General features: G+C 42.5%; 1 protein-coding gene across 4 annotated transcripts in view; it reads right to left on the bottom strand.

Moving 5' to 3' along the window:
• The window catches only part of Atl1 (atlastin GTPase 1), a 98,405-nt gene that overhangs the window by 48,390 nt on the left and 28,187 nt on the right, over window positions 1-21,828 (bottom strand). For all 4 annotated transcript variants that reach the window (NM_001009831.2, XM_087553850.1, XM_087553851.1 and 1 more), the window contains one exon: window positions 368-615. In NM_001009831.2, the coding sequence (NP_001009831.1) occupies window positions 368-615 (248 nt within the window). The remainder of the gene's footprint in view (window positions 1-367; window positions 616-21,828) is intronic.

Genomic DNA, 21,828 nt, shown 5'->3' with positions numbered 1-21,828 from the left:
ACACAGCCCAAGCGCTGTCAAATCCCTTTGCCTCAAGCTTTAAGAATGTCGTCATAAATATTGTGGAGAGGAAAAAAAAACATTGTGGGAAAATTATTAAAAAGAAAGATTTATGTTAAAAGCTACCTATTTGACATTTTAAATACTATAACAATTCATTGTTGTATCATTAAGCTAATTTTAAAGAGAAAAACATAATTATATCCTCAGGTAAAAGCAGCACAGTAGCATCCAGGTAAAATCATGTGTGTGGTTAGTTTCCAGAGCACTTAGGTTGGAATAGCTACACCACAGCCTTTATATAGGCCGCCACGGTAATAGAAACAGAACACAATGTGGAAGGCCCAGGAACAAATGACTTCCCTACCTGGTTGTACATGTACCGTAACATGAAGTCCATCAGGAAGGATTTTCCTTTTCTAAAGGCTCCAGCAACAGACACGGCAACCACTTCCTTGTCTCTGACGGCCTCAGACAGAAGGATCCGGTTCAGTGCAGCCTCATCTAACTCAAAGGAATGGTCGTCTTTGACGATGAGGACTTGGACGGGTCCTGCCTTTCTCACCGGCTCCTCCTCTTCTGAGCTCCAATCACTTGACTTCTCTGAAAACCCACCTGTTGAACAAAGTATCAATTACTTCATCTAATTATCTCAAAATGCCAAAATATAGATGACTTTCAACTCTCAAAGGCAACTGAGCACGTTCACTCTAGTCACATGGTCTTTTTTTCTTTTTAAACATTTATTTATTTATTTTGTGTATATGTGTACACTGTCACTGTCTTCAGACACACCAGGAGAGGGCATCAAATCCCATTACAGATGGTTGCGAGCCACCATGTGGGTGCTGGGATTTAAACTCAGGACCTCTGGAAGAGCAGTTGGTGCTCTTAACCACTGACTGAGTCATCTCTCCAGCCCCTAGTCACATGTTCTATACCACTCAGACCATCACTCAGGCCAGCCCAGAGACTTGTCTTCCTGGTCGTGTGATGCAATCAACCATTATTTTCTTTTTAAAATGCTCTAAGTCTAAGTCAGTAGGAAGTTCTTTATTAAACAAGGAAAAAAACTAAGCAAACACTCAACTTTTGGAACAAATGAATCTCATGATTGTATTTTGCCCCCCCCCCCGCCATCTTCTAAGAGTAGGCTTTTGTTATTTATTTGTTATGATCCTTGCAATGCTTCTCTGTGTCTACACATGAGTGTGTTGAGAGTTGCAGATGCACTTCAGTGTGCATACAGATGGAAGTCACAGGTTTTTATCAAATATCTTCCGCAATCACTTTCCACCTTATGTTTTTTGGTTTTTTTTAGACAAGGCATCTCATTGAATCTAGAACTCACTGATTCAACTAGACTGGCAGGCCAGCAAGCCCCAGAGGATCTTTCTGTCTCTACCTTCCCAGTACTAAGTTTATGAGTGAGAACCACCATGCCTTGTTTTTATATAGTTGCTAGAGATCACACTCAGGCCCTCAGGCTTGTGCAAAAAGTGAATAACTGACTCCAAAAACTTGTATTCAGACTTTTACATGCATGTCACATTCATATCATTAACACGTGTATGTGTGGGCATGCATACACACATACATTTGTTATTTTTATTTATGCATATGGTATGACAGTATCGTGCGTGTGTGTGTGTGTGTGTGTGTGTGTGTGTGTGTGTGTGTGTGCCATGTATGTGCAGAAGAGGGCATGCCTGGAGCTGGAGGGATAGCTAGCTGTGTGTCACCTGATGTGGGTACTGGGAACTGGGTTCAGGTCATATGGAAACGCAACAAATGCTCTTAAACACTAAGCCATCTCTCCACACACCACACCACACACCAAAACAAACAAAACAACCAAACAAACAACAAAAAGAATGACCCAGACGACCACAAACTTCAGAAGCCAATCAAGAGACCAAATATAAGGACTCATAAGATAGAAAGAGTTAAGATAAACACTAAAGCTTAGGGTATTCAATGAAATTACAGCAGAAAAACTTCTGCTGGAAATGAACATCCAATCCCAAGAGGCATTTAGAATGATAAACAGAAAATACAGGAGGAGAACAACATATTCTAAACATGCAAAACTACTGCATAAACACATGTGCACCTTTCGCTCTTCACAAATTAACACTGATGTAGAACAATCGTTAATTTAACATAATAAATTTTATTACAATGTTCTTCTGTATTTAGCACTTTGCTATGTTTCATAAACCCTTATGAAAATCTAAAACTATATCTATTGTGCTTTAAAGTTTCACTTTTGGTGTTTAAGTTCTGTCAGGAATTGATACTTGTATAAAGTATATAACAGAAATCAAACTTTTTCTATAATAATAATACTCTGCCTTAATTGAAATAGTTCAGAAAAGTTATTACCTATAGTATGGAAAGCCTCTCTTGTCGAATTAATATTAGTTTAGGCTATTTTAACCCTTTGGAGCTAGATGTTATAATCAATATGCTAAATTTGTTTTTTAATTAAAATTGCACTGTGCACGGTGGCAATCCACTAACTAGAAAGCTGGGAAGCTTAGACTAGGGGATCTTGAATTTGAAGCTAGCCTGGGCTTTGGAGTAAGAAAAGGTTCCTTTGCCCTCTTCTGGCCTCTTCAGGCACTGCATATATATGATGCACAGATGCAGGCAAAACACTAATATACAGAAAATAAAAGTAAATAAAACCTTTTTAAAAAGATAATACTAAGGATTGTGCAAGTTTAGTAGAATTGTGGTTAGAAATTTTCCTCCAAGATTCATGACTTCATTGTCCCTAAGTAGTAGGTTTCCAGTACCAGGAATGCTTTCCCTCTTGTTGAGAGGGTCTTAAGTCTAATTAGAGACTTGTTGGTTAGCACAAGTTATGAGTGCCAGCATAGTCTCTAATAAAAATCTAAGCATTTGTCCTTAAATCCACAGACAGATGTAGTCTTTACTCCTCCTTTATCAAGGAAAATTCTCTTTGCAATAGATGAAGACCACAACAGAAAACCACAACCAATCACGCTGTAGTGTTATGACACCCACTCCTAGTGGTACATCTATCAAACGCACCCACACCAACACCCATACCCACACCCACAGCTCAGGGAACATTATGGAAAAGAAGGCAGAAAGACTGTAAGAACCAGAGGACCATGGAGTTTGCTGGGAGATATTATGTAATATCTCATTATAGATCATTTACTCATTATTCATAACCCTGCCTTTTCATGGTGCACACCAAAACCTGTGGCCATATCTCTAGATCCTTAGATATTATGCAATATCTCACAGCAAACTCCATTAATATCTCCTAGTGATATCAAAAGCCATAACTATAAGGTCTCACCAACATGACTGCCCAAACACGAGCTGATCAAGGATCACATCAACAGACATGCCAACGTGGACAGAAAAAGTCCATTTGGTCTCAATTCTACACAAAGAACTCCAAGCAACTAAGAAATGCTGAGACCTGGAGGAACAGCCTTCCCTATGGAAGAGCATACCAATTAGTTATCCAATATCAAATGCTCTGTCCTGATACATATACAACATTATACTACTGACAGCATATACTTAGGAATATATGTATTTACATATGTGAATATAATAACAATTAATGAAAAAGGAGAGGTCATGGATTTGAAAGAGAGCACGTGGGGTGTAAGGGAGGGCTTAGTGCCAATGCCATGCAGGGGAGCTGCAGTGGGCAAGTGAACTTCCTGGAGAAGGCCTACTTTTTTCATAGCTTTGATGGGTGTGCCCTGGAGAGACACAGCCCCAGGGGCTTTGTCCCAGGATTGCTTCTTGCTACTGATGTGCCTTGTCATGTTTGTCATTATCTGGCAGGATGTGATTGGACATGGAGAAACCTTCACTGCCTAGAGCCTTGTGTGGTTACTTCCTGGGTGATAGAGAGCCCACTCTTTGGTCAAATTTTCCTGTAGATCAACATGAAGAACTTTCATGAAACACTATAGATGAATTAATGATTTTACAGAATTCCTGTTTTGATTTAAATAATTTTATGAAGTTAGAGTAGTTGATAGAAAGTTTAAGAAGATGATTTAATTTATTTTGCCTGAAACACATAAGAAAGTTAGAATTAAAGGTAGAATGTGCCCCTCCTTGTAGACTATTAAGTAAAGCCTGCATGGGTTGGAAAATAGGTATAGTGAGTTTTCAGGTGCTACAAGCCTGTAATTGTACTTGGAAGAGAAAAATAGGCTTGGGACAAGTTAATGGTCAAAGAAAACATTCATTCTAGGTTGGATCTGAGTTCCTGGATCTTGTGATATAGGGATGTGGCCACAGGTTTCGGTGTGTACCATGAAAAGACAGAGTTATGAATAAAGAATAAATCTATAATGAGTTTAAGAACAGAGTGCTAATGATTCACCAGTTTAACTGAACAGGACTTCAAAAATAAGACATAAGATAGATGGTGATCTGTCTCTTGGTAAATACATACTATAGACTGGCTTGTTTAAACTCTGTTAATCAATGACAAGAGAAGTACTGCTTTGGGATTATGTTGGGCTTGTGGAGAGAACACTAGCTGGGAAGTGTTTAGTTAGGGATAAGTTTCAAAAGGGCACACAATCAATAATCCTTTTGCAATTCCCTTTCATGTAATGACCTTAATCTGTTTTTGGAAGAGTATGCTTTTGTGGTGACTGTTTTTAGAGAATATGTAACTTGTGGTTATGAGGTAATCTTTTTCTCACATAGAATACTCTGTCTTAGGTAGTTAAGAGAAAGGTTAAGAGAAAAAAATATAAAGTTTCTAGAGTCAACTTATTGAAGTTTGTTCCATCCACCAAGTATGTGTATGGGTATATATGTATATATGTGAAGTTTGCCTGCTAGTTGGAGTTTGCTCCATCCGCCAAATGTGTGTGTGTGTGTGTGTGTGTGTGTGTGTGTGTGTGTGTGTGTGTGTGTGTGTGTATGATCTCCCCACCCTCATTTTTCTCTTTTCCTTCTTGCAAGCCCCAAAGAATTTAAAGAGTTCAGAGAGTTTCTCACTGGTCACAGGGAATGCTGGCTCAGTGAATCAAGCTGTAGTCCCTCAGAAAAAGTCTGCTGAGTGATCACTGGGTGACTTCGCACTCTGCCACAGTTTACCCTATGGTGTTGAAGCTGGCAACAGCTTAGAGGAAGGAAAGGGGGAAATATTGAAATTATATTATAATCTGAAAAATAAAAATAAAAAAGATAATGCTGTATACCTATTAGGAAGGAAACAGAGAGCCAGTGCTGATGAGAGCGTGGAGACAACGGATGCTCATATTTCTCATGTAGGAAAGCAGGCACGCACAGTTTCTTTTTCACCACTGCAACCCCGAAGACAGAAATACCACTTGTAGAAATTTACCCAAAGTAAATGAAAACCAAACATTTATCCACAGATGTTTACAGTAGCTTTATTCATATAGTTAAAATTTAAACAGTAAACAAATGCTCCTCAGCTGCAGATTAAATTAACAAACTAGCATATTCATATAATGGGATGTTATTCATGGATGAAAGGGAATAAACTCCTGATTCATGAAACATGATTTAATCTCATAAATCACTTAAGTAGCAATATGTTACATGGTCCCATTCATATGAAAAGCCAACTGTAAGATAAGTAGATTAGTGGTGGCCAGCAGTGGAGTAGACAATGTTGACTACAAAGAGAGAAAAAGGAATACGGAGTAATGTAAAGATTATACTCTGATTATAGTATCATCACATGATTTACAAACTTGTCAGTCACAGGACAGTATACTGAAAGCATGAATTTTACCTTATATGTTAAGCTTCAGTTTTTGAGTAAGAAATGCCATTTATATAACATTATAGTTGGGATGTATTTGGCAATAAACTGAAGTGATATGTAGGTACCCAGAGTGCAATCAGAGTATGTTTGTAATGGGTGAGAAAATGTTCAGATTTGCAGTATTTGCAAAGTGCCATGAGATAAATACTACTACCAAGGCCTGTTGCATCTGATTGTGGAGATGGGCAGAGGAGCACACAGTCAGCCATCATGATGCCAATATACTACAGCAATCTAATGAAATGTACTTCAGACCGCTAAGGAAATACAAAGCAGTATTAAATACAAATACAAATGTTTCCAGACCTAAAGATTCTACACTGCCAATGTGTCAATGCTTCCTATGACTTCTGGATTAGCTATAACAATAATCAAATTCTTAGCAATATCTCTCACACAAATTAACGAGTTCAGATGGACACACAAAGAACAAAAGCCAGCAAAGAAATCTTGGAGAACAAAGTCAGAGGACTTAAAGCACTAGCCGTTGATGTTTCAAATGCACAATAATTAAAATATGGTGATGTTAGCTAGGTGTGGTAGCACACGCTTTTAGTCCTAGTGCCCAGGAGGCTGAGGCTAGAGAACTGCTGAGAGCTCAAGGCTGGCTTGAGCTACAGAGAACGCTCTAGTCTGGTATAGGAAAGACAAACAGGTGCAGTAGCTGAAGCCTATACCCACAGAACCAGGGACGCTAAAGCAAAAAGACTCCCTCAGTTCAGACAAACCTGAGCTACAGAGTCTGACTCTGCTCAACAGAAGCAAAGACAAGAAAATAGAAAAGGTAAGAAAAAAATTTTGAAGGACCCCAGATATACACGTGTGTCTTATTTATAGCTAAAATATAACTGCCATAAACAAGGAAGGACTCACCTTCCCACTAAATCATACAAAGCAATTAAATATTCATGAGGAAAATGAACTTCTGCTTCTATTTCTCATCATACCCAAAAACCAATTAAACCACAGATCTAAGTATAAAAGAGGAAAAACAAAGATTACAAACAAGCAACTGATAAGAAACATATCAAAAGGCTCCATACATAATGAAAGATATTCAATGTCATGTAAATAAAACTGAACAGTATACTGATAAAAGCACTTTAATATATCTGATTTGCAAAGATCAGGGGTGTGACAACTCCTTGCATGGTTGGTCGGTCACTGCAGAGGGATAGTAAAGTGAGTGCAGCATCTTATCTGACAGGAAAGCAAATAACTGTGAAGAGTGTAAATGTAGATATCCTCCAACTTAGGTTATGTCAAGGAGTTTATTCCACAGATAATCACAGAGATACAAAATAGCAAAAGCAATAGAAATGTTCTTCAAATGAGAGACTACTCAGCCAGCTGTGGGTTACTCACCTACAAAATAGAATACAACTGCAGAGAATGGGGAGGCTCATTTGGAACCAATGCCACTGCATATTCTAGTAAATTAAGATATAGCACAGCATGTACAATACGTATAACTATGAGAAATGTTTGCATGATTGGTGAGTTTATGGGGTAGGAAGGAGCACAGCTTAGACAGAACGGGTTGATAGGGTTACCAGGGATCAGATCAGAGAAAGAGAAGAGATGTGGGAGGATTTGAAACAAGGTAGGCATTGAGAATATGGAAAGAGGAAAGATCAGTGTCTGTTTACCTGCTTATCACTCCTGGCTATGACTTTCAGGGCAGAAGTGGATAACATAGGTAAGTCTGAACTTGTGGGGTTTTGCTTGTTTTCTTTTTGCAGTACTGGGTATGAAACATTTTATCATGCTAAACAGGCACTCTACTACTACTAAGCTATTCTTCACCCCAGCCCTGAACCAAGATTTGTCCATATCAGAGTTCTGCTTTCTTAAATATGTTTTCCTAAACTAAATATCAATTCCCCAAACAGTATTCAAATCTCAAAAGAGAAAAGGAAAGGAAACAGGTCAGAAGCAAGCCAGGTAGGGAAAGCATTTTGCTATGATGGCTACGGACAAATGGTTCACCAGCAAAGAACCAACTGGCTGTGGTTTGAGTGTGTTTGTCCCCTCAGAGACATGTTGAAATTTGCTTCCCACTGAGAGGTAGTGGATCCATTAGAAAATGATGAGGACATGAAAACTCTTATGAACATGCTGTTGTCTTTCTTGAAGAACTTAGGGAATTCTCACAAGAGTGTGGAACATTCTGCTCTTACAGAACTAGACTATTAACAGCAAGAGTGGATTGTTAAAAAGTGATGCTGTTTCAAAGATCTTTAATGTTAGTATAATCCCTCCCCATACTTTCCTCTCCCCTGGTCCCCATGCCCTCCTCTATTCATCCACCTGTCTCATCATTTACCCTTCAGAAGCTGATGGTAAGTATGAATCACTGAGGTCACCACATACTTGAGTCATAAGAGGTAAAGAAATCAAGCTAGTGCCAACCTGGAATCTTCATGCCTACTGGCTAGTTTTCACAATCCTGGAAGGCTCTGTGCACACTAACAGGGACGTGGTGCTACTGAGCCAAACCTGCAGTTAGTTAGGTCTTATGGGAGAACTTAGTATTATTTTCCTGCTACATGTACAAAGTAATAAACTATCCCCTAAATTATTATCTTTACATCCATAGATTAGTGCACCTCTCAACACTCATCAGAGAAATTTCTTCTTGCAATAGATAGTAATTAATACAGAGAGTCACAATTGGTCTTTACACAGAGAATAAGATACTTCGAAGTTCTTAGCTCCACATGGGATATCACAACCTTTTGGCCTAGGGCTCAGTATTATCACAACAGAGAGACAAGAAAGATTTTAAGAGCCAGATGCAACAAAACAGTATTTGCTAGACATGACAGGGTCCTTGCACACAGAACTCACAGCAGCTATATGACTACATGAACAAGACCTGCACAAGATCAAGTTAATGAAGTCCCAGCAAGGATGGGCTTATGAAGCCCCATTCCCAGCTGAGGAGTTATTGGCAACTGATGGCTGCTAGGAGAGGGAGTCAGTTTCTTTAGGGCTGTGGGCTCTGAGAACCTACTCCAGTTCCTATAGACGGTCCTTTGCTCATGCACATAGGTGGCACTAAATGGACTCTGAGCACATGAAGCTCAGGGGGAAAGGTGTGAGGGGTGGAAAGAGGAGAAAATGGATGGAAGGAAATGAGATTTGATCAAAATACATTATACTAAAAATTAGTAAAGACACTAGAAGGTGACCCTGATGTGCTTGCTGTCTCTTTAACATGGCTCCCTGGCTCTTCAGGTTTTCTGTCATGTCATAACAACATTAGATATGGCCATCTGATCATGCACTTATCCACCTTAAGGAAGTGGGTCACAATACATATTCTTCAAAAAACTCATTCAGTGTCAGGGATTCTATCATACCACCAGAAAACTGAGAAAGAAATAAACATACTGTCTCAACTTTTTGCACACTGGGTTTTGTATTGTTTTTTCTTAAGATTTATTTTTATTTTATGTATGTGAGTACCCTTTCACTCTCTTCAGACACACCAGAAGAGGGCATTGGATCCCATTACAGATGGTTGTGAGCCACCATGTGGTTGCTGGGAATTGAACTCAGGACCTCTGGAAGAGCAGTCAGTGCTCTTAACTACTGAGCCACCTCTCCAGCCCTGGGTTTTGTATTCTAAGCAGGAAAAATCTAATCTTCTGTGAAATTTCTAAGTCAATAAAAGCTGGTACTCAGCTATTGAATTTTGATATGCAGAAAGGAAAAATCTGAAAAATTTAGAATAACCAGAGCAAATAATCATTGTTATATAGTAGAAATTCTATCAGGAAGTTTTACTGATTTTCTTAATTGTAAATTTAGTAAAAATAAATAAATAAATAAATTCTATCTATTTAGGAAATACTAAACCAAGAGAGATAACCAACTGAGTACAGTGGGGATGTTTTAGAGAAAATACATGCCCAGGAAAGTATCTTGGCAACAAAACTGTAAAAGACTATTACTTTTCTTTCAAGTATTATGTCTAATGACAGAACCTGAGCTTCTACTGAAGGACCGACCCTCTATCTGAATAAGTGCTGAGAATGCATCCACAGTGACAGTAGCAGTGACATAGATAGCAGACAGTGTTTACACAGAAGAGAACAACAAAATGCTAGTTGATGAAGGTGAAACTCAGAGCCAGAGCAGAGCTATGGGCTACAAAGAGATAACGGTGTACCTTAAAATGCCACCGTGTAGACAGACAGTGAGGTACCGGTGAGGTACTGTGTGGACGGTGAGGTACCGTGTGGACGGTGAGGTACCCAGTGGTCGGTGAGGTACCGTGTGGACAGTGAGGTACCCAGTGGACAGTGAGGTACCGTGTGGACGGTGAGGTACCCAGTGGACAGTGAGGTACCGTGTGGACGGTGAGGTACCATGTGGACGGTGAGGTACCCAGTGGACAGTGAGGTACCCAGTGGACAGTGAGGTACCGTGTGGACAGTGAGGTACCCAGTGGACAGTGAGGTACCGTGTGGACGGTGAGGTACCCAGTGGACAGTGAGGTACCGTGTGGACGGTGAGGTACCATGTGGACGGTGAGGTACCCAGTGGACAGTGAGGTACCGTGTGGACAGTGAGGTACCCAGTGGACAGTGAGGTACCGTGTGGACGGTGAGGTACCGTGTGGACGGTGAGGTACCGTGTGGTCGGTGAGGTACCCAGTGGACGGTGAGGTACCGTGTGGACGGTGAGGTACCGTGTGGACGGTGAGGTACCGTGTGGACAGTGAGGTACCGTGTGGACAGTGAGGTACCGTGTGGACAGTGAGGTACCGTGTGGACAGTGAGGCACCGTGTGGACGGTGAGGTACCGTGTGGACAGTGAGGTACCGTGTGGACAGTGAGGTACCCAGTGGACAGTGAGGTACCCAGTGGACAGTGAGGTACCCAGTGGACAGTGAGGTACCGTGTGGACGGTGAGGTACTGTGTGGACAGTGAGGTACCGTGTGGACAGTGAGGTACCGTGTGGACAGTGAGGTACTGTGTGGACAGTGAGGCACCGTGTGGACAGTGAGGTACCGTGTGGACAGTGAGGCACCGTGTGGACGGTGAGGTACTGTGTGGACAGTGAGGTACCGTGTGGACAGTGAGGTACCGTGTGGACGGTGAGGTACTGTGTGGACAGTGAGGCACCGTGTGGACGGTGAGGTACTGTGTGGACAGTGAGGTACCGTGTGGACAGTGAGGTACCGTGTGGACAGTGAGGTACCGTGTGGTCGGTGAGGTACCGTGTGGACGGTGAGGCACCGTGTGGACGGTGAGGTACTGTGTGGACAGTGAGGTACCGTGTGGACGGTGAGGTACCGTGTGGACAGTGAGGTACCGTGTGGACAGTGAGGTACCGTGTGGACAGTGAGGTACCGTGTGGTCGGTGAGGTACCGTGTGGACAGTGAGGCACCGTGTGGACGGTGAGGTACCGTGTGGACAGTGAGGTACCGTGTGGACAGTGAGGTACCGTGTGGACAGTGAGGCACCGTGTGGACGGTGAGGTACCGTGTGGACGGTGAGGTACCCAGTGGACAGTGAGGTACCCAGTGGACAGTGAGGTACCGTGTGGACGGTGAGGTACCCAGTGGACAGTGAGGTACCCAGTGGACAGTGAGGTACCGTGTGGACGGTGAGGTACCGTGTGGACGGTGAGGTACCGTGTGGACAGTGAGGTACCGTGTGGACAGTGAGGTACTGTGTGGACAGTGAGGCACCGTGTGGACGGTGAGGCACCGTGTGGACGGTGAGGTACCGTGTGGACAGTGAGGTACCCAGTGGACAGTGAGGTACCGTGTGGACGGTGAGGTACCGTGTGGACGGTGAGGTACCGTGTGGACAGTGAGGTACCGTGTGGACAGTGAGGCACCGTGTGGACGGTGAGGTACCCAGTGGACAGTGAGGTACCCAGTGGACAGTGAGGTACCGTGTGGACGGTGAGGTACCGTGTGGACAGTGAGGTACCGTGTGGACAGTGAGGCACCGTGTGGACGGTGAGGTACCCAGTGGACAGTGAGGTACCCAGTGGACAGTGAGGTACCGTGTGGACGGTGAGGTACCCAGTGGACAGTGAGGTACCGTGTGGACAGTGAGGTACCGTGTGGACGGTGAGGTACCGTGTGGACAGTGAGGTACCGTGTGGTCGGTGAGGTACCGTGTGGACAGTGAGGCACCGTGTGGACGGTGAGGCACCGTGTGGACGGTGAGGCACCGTGTGGACGGTGAGGTACCGTGTGGACGGTGAGGCACCGTGTGGACGGTGAGGTACCCAGTGGACGGTGAGGTACCGTGTGGACGGTGAGGTACCCAGTGGACGGTGAGGTACCGTGTGGACGGTGAGGTACCGTGTGGACAGTGAGGCACCGTGTGGACGGTGAGGTACCGTGTGGACAGTGAGGCACCGTGTGGACAGTGAGGCACCGTGTGGACGGTGAGGTACCGTGTGGACGGTGAGGCACCGTGTGGACGGTGAGGTACCCAGTGGACGGTGAGGTACCGTGTGGACGGTGAGGCACCGTGTGGACGGTGAGGTACCCAGTGGACGGTGAGGTACCGTGTGGACGGTGAGGTACCGTGTGGACGGTGAGGTACCCAGTGGACGGTGAGGTACCGTGTGGACGGTGAGGTACCGTGTGGACGGTGAGGCACCGTGTGGACAGTGAGGCACCGTGTGGACGGTGAGGTACCGTGTGGACGGTGAGGTACCGTGTGGACAGTGAGGTACCGTGTGGACGGTGAGGTACCGTGTGGACAGTGAGGCACCGTGTGGACGGTGAGGTACCGTGTGGACAGTGAGGTACCGTGTGGACGGTGAGGTACCGTGTGGACAGTGAGGCACCGTGTGGACGGTGAGGTACCGTGTGGACAGTGAGGTACCGTGTGGACGGTGAGGTACCCAGTGGACAGTGAGGTACCCAGTGGACAGTGAGGTACCGTGTGGACGGTGAGGTACCGTGTGGACGGTGAGGTACCGTGTGGACAGTGAGGTACCCAGTGGACAGTGAGGTACCCAGTGGACGGTGAGGTACCGTGTGGACAGTGAGGTACCCAGTGGACGGTGAGGTACCGTGTGGACAGTGAGGCACCGTGTGGACGGTGAGGTACCGTGTGGACGGTGAGGTGTGCTACTGCAGCTGACACTGCTGAGGATCAGGGTTAAAAACAGCAATGCAGCCAGGTAACCTCAAAGCCTTCAAAAGATAAGGAAATCACTTAGCCCAACTTTTATTTGGAAGCAAAATAAATAAATCATCCAAAATATGCCAGAATACCTGTATATTTGTTTGCTCTTGATTTCACTCTGAGAGCACTGTGTGCGCATGCCTCAACAGAAATGTAAGAAACTAAAGCAAAGTAACATTCAAACTCCTGATACCAATTCAGAGGGAACCTCAGTTTTCCTAGCACAGATACATTAATTAAAAAGGAATAAACCTTTATAATTATTATAACCTTTAAATAAATATGTATCTGTATATGTCTGTGTACATGCAAACATATATACGCACTACACATATACTTGGTATTGGAATTAGTAAAAATCAAAAATACATGCAACTTTTACCGAAAACAATTCCATTTCCTTCAATATCTTTTAAGAAAATTATCAGGATGGTGCATATGTATTTATATATAAATTGATAACATTGTTTATATGGTGAGAAATCAGAAACAATCTAAAGGCCTAGTCATAAGATACTGTAAATAAATTGTTGACACAGGGATTTTATGTGATATATACAGTCATTTGAAGTCACATTATAGAAAAAACTAACTATAAGAAGAAACATTTATATATTTAAGCAAAAAAGCAGATGGAAAGTAAAATTTCTAAGAAGGAAAAAAAACAAAGACTTACAAGAACTTTAGAGTTGGCTGTAGGAGTACTTTCTTCCTCTGGTCATGTCTGGGTGAGCTACTCTGAGAAGCGTGGCTACTCTGTCTGCAGTATTGTCTGCCCTGCTCAGGTCTCCCCGCCATGCCCAGCTCTTCTCTGTGTGAAGAGCCTGGAGCTACAGTGCTATGAAACTTACAGTTTTTCTTCACAGAGTTCTAGTTTGAATCTTGCCAAAGAAAGGCACTGAGAGTAGTGGGAAGACAGAGTAAAGCAAAGTCACTGTCATGGTCCAAGAGAACTAGGGACCTGTGAGCAGACAGCAGCCACATGAAGGTGACAGGACCACCTCAACTCCTAACCCTTCAGCCAGCAGCCGGGGACTTAGCACAGAGCACTGAGTCCTCATGTAAGTTCCCACCAACACCACTATTCAAGAGATCATCAGTAATTGGGCAGACAAGAGGACTCATTTTATAGGTAGCTTTTGATAGGTTCACAAATGGGCCAGCAAACAAAATATTAACCATTTATGTAAGTATCAGGAAAAACTGAGCTAAAAATATTGGTATCAACCAATAATTTTAACCAATTATTGTAAAAACAATAATTTTAAAATGCCAATCAGCACATAGCATCTCACAGATAACAAGTCCAAACCTTGCTAGTAAATGGAATAGCAGGAACTGTGCATTGAGAAGGTCTGAGCTAATCAGGGATATAGAAAATACGTTTTATGGACAGCTAGAAAGCATGCTGGGGACGAAGGTCAGCAGCCTGCTTTGTAAACTGAGGACACGCATTCAATCTCTAGACCCACAAGAAAAAGCCCAGCGTGATGATGCACATGAGTAACTTCAGTGCTGGCGAGATAGAGACAGGCAGCTTCCTGGGGCTGGCTGCCCAGACAGCCTAGGCTAGGTCCAGGCCAAATGACAGAACTGTTTAAGAGCAAGAGAAATGGTACTCAAGGAACGGCATATGGCTTGCATGTGTGCTCACGTGCACGCGCGCGCACACACACACACACACACACACACACACACACACACATGCACACCCGCACAAAATTAATATTTTATAATGTAAAGTAAGATTTTAAAATGTTCAAACTATTGAAGGTTAGAGGGATGGCTCAGCAGTTAAGAGCACAAGCTTCTCTTCAGAGGATCTGGGTTCAATGCCCAGCACTCACATGTCAGCTGACAATCATCTGTGACTCCAGGATCAGGGCGTCTGATACCTTGTTCTGGCTTCTGCAGATGCTTCATTCTTGCGATGCCCAGACATGTGTTCAGGTAAACATTCTTATATATAAAATGTTTACAAAACTAAAAATGATTCAAACTGTGGGTATTCTAGAGCATGAAATGCTTTACATTGTGGCTACTAGCCATATGTGACTATCCAACTTTAGCTCCTCACTGTGGCGTGGTCCTGTTTCCCATCTTCGGCTGCCACACTTGGCCTGCAGCTGCACACATTAGACCACTGCAGCCTTGTTACCACAGAAGGCCATGCTGCTGCACACCACACACTCCAACTAGAATGAAGCCTGAGACACACTTCACAGACTGTAGCTAAGGAAAGCCTGTATTTTATATTCATGAGTAAAACAAGAAACCACTGGGATAGTTAACTAACCCAATGACAATAAATTACATCAGCATATCTTAGAACAAAATTTCCACTTAGAGAAATGTTTGTAACCATGTATATGTATGTATGTGCAGTGTATATGTATAAGATGTGTGTGCATATATATATATGTACATATATAATTTGTATATATAATGGGAAATTTTTAAAGTAAAAATAAAAGAATATATGAAATTAGGTACAATGGAAGATAGTGAATAATTAGAGATATAAAACATACAAATTAAAAAACTTAAAACTGGGCTGGAGAGATGGCTCAGCGGTTAAGAGCACCCGACTGCTCTTCCAGAGGTCATGAGTTCAATTCCCAGCAACCACATGGTGGCTCACAACCATCTGTAAAGAGATCTGATGCCCTCTTCTGGTGTATCTGAAGACAGCTACAGTGTACTTATATATAATAAATAAATAAATAAATAAATAAATAAATAAATAAATAAATAAATAAAAAAACACTAGTCTTAAAAAAAACTTAAAACTAAGGAAAATAACAGAAACTAAGAGCAAATTGTGCTATATGAATGAAATGGACAGAAAAGCTATGAACTGTAGAAGTAATTCTAGAAAAAAGAAAAAGCATTGATTGCTCTGTAACCAATACAGAAATTGAATCAATAGTTCAAAATCTTATTAAAAGAGATATCAGGGGCTGGAGAGATGGCTCAGCAGTTAAGAACACTGACTGCTCTTCCAAAGGTCCTGAGTTCAATTCCCAGCAATCACATGGTGGCTCACAACCATCTATAATGGGGACCCGATGTCCTCCTCTGGTGTGTCTGAAGACAGTGACAGTGTACTCACATACATGAAATAAATCTTTTTTTTTTTAAAAGAGAGATATCAGGTTAAGGTGATTTAATAGACTAGTTTCCTTGTACTGAATCATTATCTTTTTTTTTTTCTTTTCTATTTTTCGGAGCTGGGGACCGAACCCAGGGCCTTGCGCTTGGTAGGCAAGCGCTCTACCACTGAGCTAAATCCCCAACCCCTGAATCATTATCTTATATTAAATAAATAATTGAAAAATAAATAGCCTTTGCTTATTTTTATAAGCTTTATATATTCTTGATAGTTTAATACTGAAGTAAAATAAAGTACAAAGAAAGAAATTTAGCTGTGAACGTGTTTGCAAGTATCTTAATCAAATGATTAACAAACTCAGCAATGTGTTTAAATAGGTAACAGCCAGGCTGGAGAGATGGCTCAGCGGTTAAGAGCACCCGACTGCTCTTCCAGAGGTCCTGAGTTCAAATCCCAGCAACCACATGGTGGCTCACAACCATCTGTAATGAGATCTGATGCCCTCTTCTGGTGTGTCTGAAGACAGCTACAGTGTACTTATAGATAATAAATGAATACATCTTTAAAAAAAAATAGGTAACAGCCTAAATGTCCTAGTTTCACTATAGATCACCAGATCACTTTAATAGAAATTTAGTAATGTTTACTTAAATATCCTGGTGAACTAAAGAAAACTTGTTTTGTTCCAATGAGTGTCCAAAATAATTGTTAATAGATCTGTTAAAGTTCAACCATCAGTGAAGATTCTAAAAACTTCCTGAGTTCAATTCCCAGCACCTACATGATGGCTCACAACCATCTGTAAAGGGATCCATTCTCTTCTGGTGTGTCTGGAGGCAGCTACAGTGTACTCATATACATAAAATAAATAAACCTAAAAAGAAAGGGAGGGAGGGAGGGAGGGAGGGAGGGAGGGAGGGAGGGAGGGAGGGAGGGAAGAAGGAAGGAATGAAGGAAGGAAGGCAGGCAGGCAGACAGGCAGGCAGCATCCTGACTGCCTCAGAGGACCAGGTCAGGCCTGATGTCTGTGGCTCATATTACCACTAGAGATCATGGGAGTGTCCCTGGTTGGGACAGCTGCTGAGGGCCATGTGGGTGTCCAGGAGCTGTGCATAGCTGACCCTGCTCCTCACAACATGCGATGCTCTGGAAAGCTAGCCCCATCTCTCGCCAGTGGCAGGACTCAGGAAAGCAGGCCCTGCCCCTTACCCAGGCAGGACAGAGGTCTGGCCCTGGGAGGGCATAGGGGGAGGGATTGGTGAGCCTGCCCCAGGGCATGACTATGAGACAGCTGTTTGCTGTGGAGTGGCACGAACACAGAGGTAATGCCCCCCACCCCACACACATACCTCTCCAGCAGTTGGGAAAGCTGCTGACAGGGTCATGAGCTCGGGAGAGCTCTCCCTGCCTCTCACTAGCTGCAGCACTCAGGAAAGCCAGCCCTGCACCTCACCTGGACAGCACAGCAGAGCTGAGCCTGTTGGCAATGGTACAGGTAAGCCAGCCCCTAAGGGGGAGAGCAGGAAGAATTGGCCCTGCCCCTAGTCACTTGTGAGGTGGCATGTTCAAGACTGATGCCCTCCACCACCGTGCCCCTCACCAGCTGTAGAAGTTGAGTGAACTTGCCCTGGGGTCATGAGAGCAGATGAGTGGCTCCTGCCCCTCCCTGGCTGCAGCACTGGGGGAAGCAAGCATCCTGCACCTCAGGGGACAGCACAGTGGAGCTGGCCTTGATGGTGAAGGCACATAAAAGCCAGCTCTGAGAGTGTGAGAGTGGACGAGTGGACGAGCTGGCCCAGTCCCTAACAGGCTGCAGCACTTGGGAGAGTGGGGCCTGAGCCTTGACTGACAGAAGAGTGGAGCTAGCTGCAGAGGGGTGGAGTAGGGGGAGCCAGCCCAAGAGCATGAGCACAGAAGAGCTGACCCTCCCTCCTGCCCATGGTGGAACTGAGTGTCCTAGCCAGAGCAGTGCTAGACAGATTGCCCTGGTGGTGTGAATAAGAGATAAGCCAGTGAGCTAATCAGCTCACCTACCTACCACCCAAGCCAGATCCAGGGCTCTGAACTGGCCCACCCCAAAATCTATATCATCTGAGGACAGTTGGGACATGTGAAAGGACTGGTCCTGATGTTCCAAAGCTGCAGGATCTCCATGACACAGGGCAACAGGATATCCTGGAGGAGTCCCAGTAAAGATCCAATACTGATGGTGTGACAGCAGCCAGAGATGTTGAAGCAGACCAATGACCAGGCAATGAACGGAAGATGTGTAGACAGAGGGCTATACTATGGTACATGCTGTGACACACTGCAGCTTCACAATGAGGTGTTTTCTATGCTTGGTGGTGTTGTTGTTGTTGTTGGTGGTGGTGGTGGTTGTGGTGGTGGTGGTGGTGTGTGTGTATTGGGGGGCATTGGAAGGGCAAAGAGTAGATATGAGGAGATGAGGAGATGGGGAGATGGGGAGATGGGGAGATGGGGAGGCGAGCAGGACTGGGATGCACGATGTGAAACTCACAAAGATTCAGTAAAAAGTTACATTAAAAAAAAAAAAGAAAGAAACAAGAACAAGTCTTGACCCTATGCAGTAGAACAAGCAAAAGAGTAGAGAGAGTTCTGGAAAGCATACCAGGGTCTCCCGAAGACATGCAATGTTGAGGGAAAGCACAGCAGTAAGTTGTGGTTAATTTCAGTCCACGTTAGCCCTTAGTTCAGTAGCAGCTATCCATCTCACACCCTACTCCCAGACCCATTTCCTGGAGTAGTAAGTGAGCAGGTTAGACCCAGAGTGGGCAATAAGGACTTTGCTCTTCAAAATTTGGCATCTGTAGTCTCACTGTGGAATGTAGCTTTGATTATGGAAGGGTGCCCACAAGCAGGAAGCCATTATTGAAAGCCCTTTCACTCATATAACTTCCAAAGGTCCTAAAGGACCAACATGTCACCTACTTCATGTTTCTTTTTGTCCTTGGAAAGATCAAAGAGTATTCAAAAAGGCAAGGAAACATACAGGGGAAATTAATCACTGCACATGCTCAAAGAAACATACAAGCCCAGAAGAAATGAGGAGACCCTGAGTTTTTATAGGTCAAGCTGATCCGAGGTACAGAAACAAACCACAATAATTAAAACAACAAAAATTTTAACAGGAAACCATGGGGAAAGGCTGTAGCTTCTATAATAATCACACATACACATAGATGCCCACTTCTCAGCATCTCAAAGCACACAAACCCAACGTGTGACTTATTTAAAAGAAAACGAAAACAAAACACAGAAATTCTTCCAAGGTCAGAGAATAGATCTGCTGGAAAAATGAGTTTAAAAACTTTCTTACAGTACAATAGAATATGCAATATGTCAAATAAATGTTAAAGGGAATATTGTGTATTGAAATATAGCAAGTCATTGCCATATGAAGAAAGTAAAGATCTTAGCAAAAGTAAATATATGGCCATCATAAAAGCCAGTATTATTTTAGCAATAGAATGAACATGGTGCAGATTTCAGTAAAGAGATAAGAAACTTAAAAAGAAACAAATTCCATAGCTGAAACTTTTAAGTGAATGATATTTTATTGGGAGGACTTAAGGGCAGATTTGAGCAAGGAAAAAAAGTCAATAAATTTGAAAAAAGTCAGTTTTTAATTATTTGGTCTAAAAAACAAAAAAGAAAAAAGAGGGGTTTGGTAGATGACTCAGTTGGTAAAGTATTTGCTATGTAAGCATGAAGACCTGCAGTCCCATGTAAAAGCCTATGCAATTGTACATGCCCACGTTCCTGTGCATTGCAGGTAGAGACAGAAGGAAGCCTAGGCTTGACGGCCAGATTGGTTTCCAGGTTTGGTGAGAGGCACTGTCTCAAAAGAGAAGATGAGAATGATTGAGGAACCCACCTGACATCAACCTGAGACCTACACACGCACACACACACGCACATGCACACAGATATACATACATACACAAAAAGCAAAATGATTTTTAAAAGTGAATACAGCCTAAGAAACCTGAGAAAACCACAAGTGTGCCAGCAATTACATTGTAAGAACTAGAAGGAAAATTTGGAAAGCTGTAACTACACATTTCCTACTTGATGAAAGGTATGAATTAGATAATTTCCATATTTTTTGACAATTAAACAATACTCTTACATAACCAATGGATCGAGCAGAAATTTGATAATTAAATGCAAATCAAAAAATAATGATCCATGGTTATTAGAAGGCTGGAAAGATGGCTCGGCAGTTAAGAACACTTGGCTGCTCTTCCAGAGGACACAAGTTCAGTTTCCAGCACTCACATGGTAGCTCACAACCATCGGCTACTCCAGGACCAAGAAATCTGATACCTTCTCTTCTGGCCTCCTCAGGCACCAGGCATGCACATGGTATACAGATACACATGCAGACAAAATATCCATGCACATAAAATGAAATTAAAAATTTGAAACCCCTATTTAAAAGTTATATAAAATATGGAAAATTACAGAAAAAAAGTGTTGAAAGATTAACTTGAACGCACCATTTGTGAGAGTGTAAATGATTCAGGTGAGGTAAAAGCAGCACAGTAATTCCTCAAAAAACTAACAAGTGATTCAACAATTACACTCTTGCTTAAACTAAACTGAAGATCTTTGGACTAATTTCATTGGCAGAGGAGATTTCAAGACAGTCACGTGTCACATGATTATTAGTGATCACTCTCAGGATCCACAATAAAAAGAGCAAGTGGGGCAAAAGAAAGCAGAATGTACAGTCTGAGGAAAAGGGAACCCAGGAAACGTAGGGTGGAGTCAGACTTTGTACTGGAAAAGATAAGGAGACAGAGTAAAAGAAGTAACACCCTCAGGGTGAGACTATAATCCTGTAATTTATGAAAATAGAAGATTATCATCCCCCCTAAAATAAAAAGATACAGGGTCAAATAAAGATACAGTTAAAAAGAGAAATCTATATGCCAATATTTACATTAAGTAGCTTAAGGTATGGAAAGATAAACAAAATGCTGTATATATACCATTAAATATCATTTGTCTTTATAAGAGAATTCTGAAATATGCTGAAACATAAACAGAAAAATATTCCACTTACAAAAAGATAAACACTGCACTTATATGAAGCACTTAGAGTAGTCAAAATCACAGAGAAAGAGAAAACAGTATTAGTCTTAAGGAGCTGAGAGATGGATAGATGGGAAAGTGCTGCTTAACAGGTGCAGAGTTACAACTAATTTAAAATAAATATGGTGATGGACACAAAACATTGTGAGTATTTATGTAAATGAGCCAAACACTTAAAATGATTAAAATGGTAAAATATATATTTTGCAAGAAAAAAATACTTGGAAAAGTAAGTACTATCATTTAAAAATCAAGTAAGAGAATATATTTCAACCTTCAGATAAGAAAATATTTCTTAAACTATAAAAATCATAAATCATAAGGGGAAGTATTATTGATTAACATTAAACATAAAATGTCTGTTTATAAAGAGCAAAGTCATATCACAAAATAGGAAAAGTTACCTGAACAACAAAGATAAATAAAGAATTCAGAAAATCAAAAAGAAAAAAATAACCTATTAAAATAAGGACAAACAGGCATAGAGTGGCACATGTGGACAAGAAAACACAGCGGCCTGCGCTCGCGTACCAGTACAGGCAGGCTGAGACAGTGGCCCGGCCTCACTCCACACTACAATGCTAGGCATGGGTGAAGACACAGGGTGAA

This window comes from Rattus norvegicus, chromosome 6 (genome assembly GCF_021556685.1).
Source record: "Rattus norvegicus strain SHRSP/BbbUtx chromosome 6, alternate assembly SHRSP_T2T, whole genome shotgun sequence".
Lineage (NCBI taxonomy): Eukaryota > Metazoa > Chordata > Mammalia > Rodentia > Muridae > Rattus > Rattus norvegicus.
Note: the sequence above shows the minus strand (reverse complement) of the source record. Positions and strands in the feature narration are given on the sequence as shown.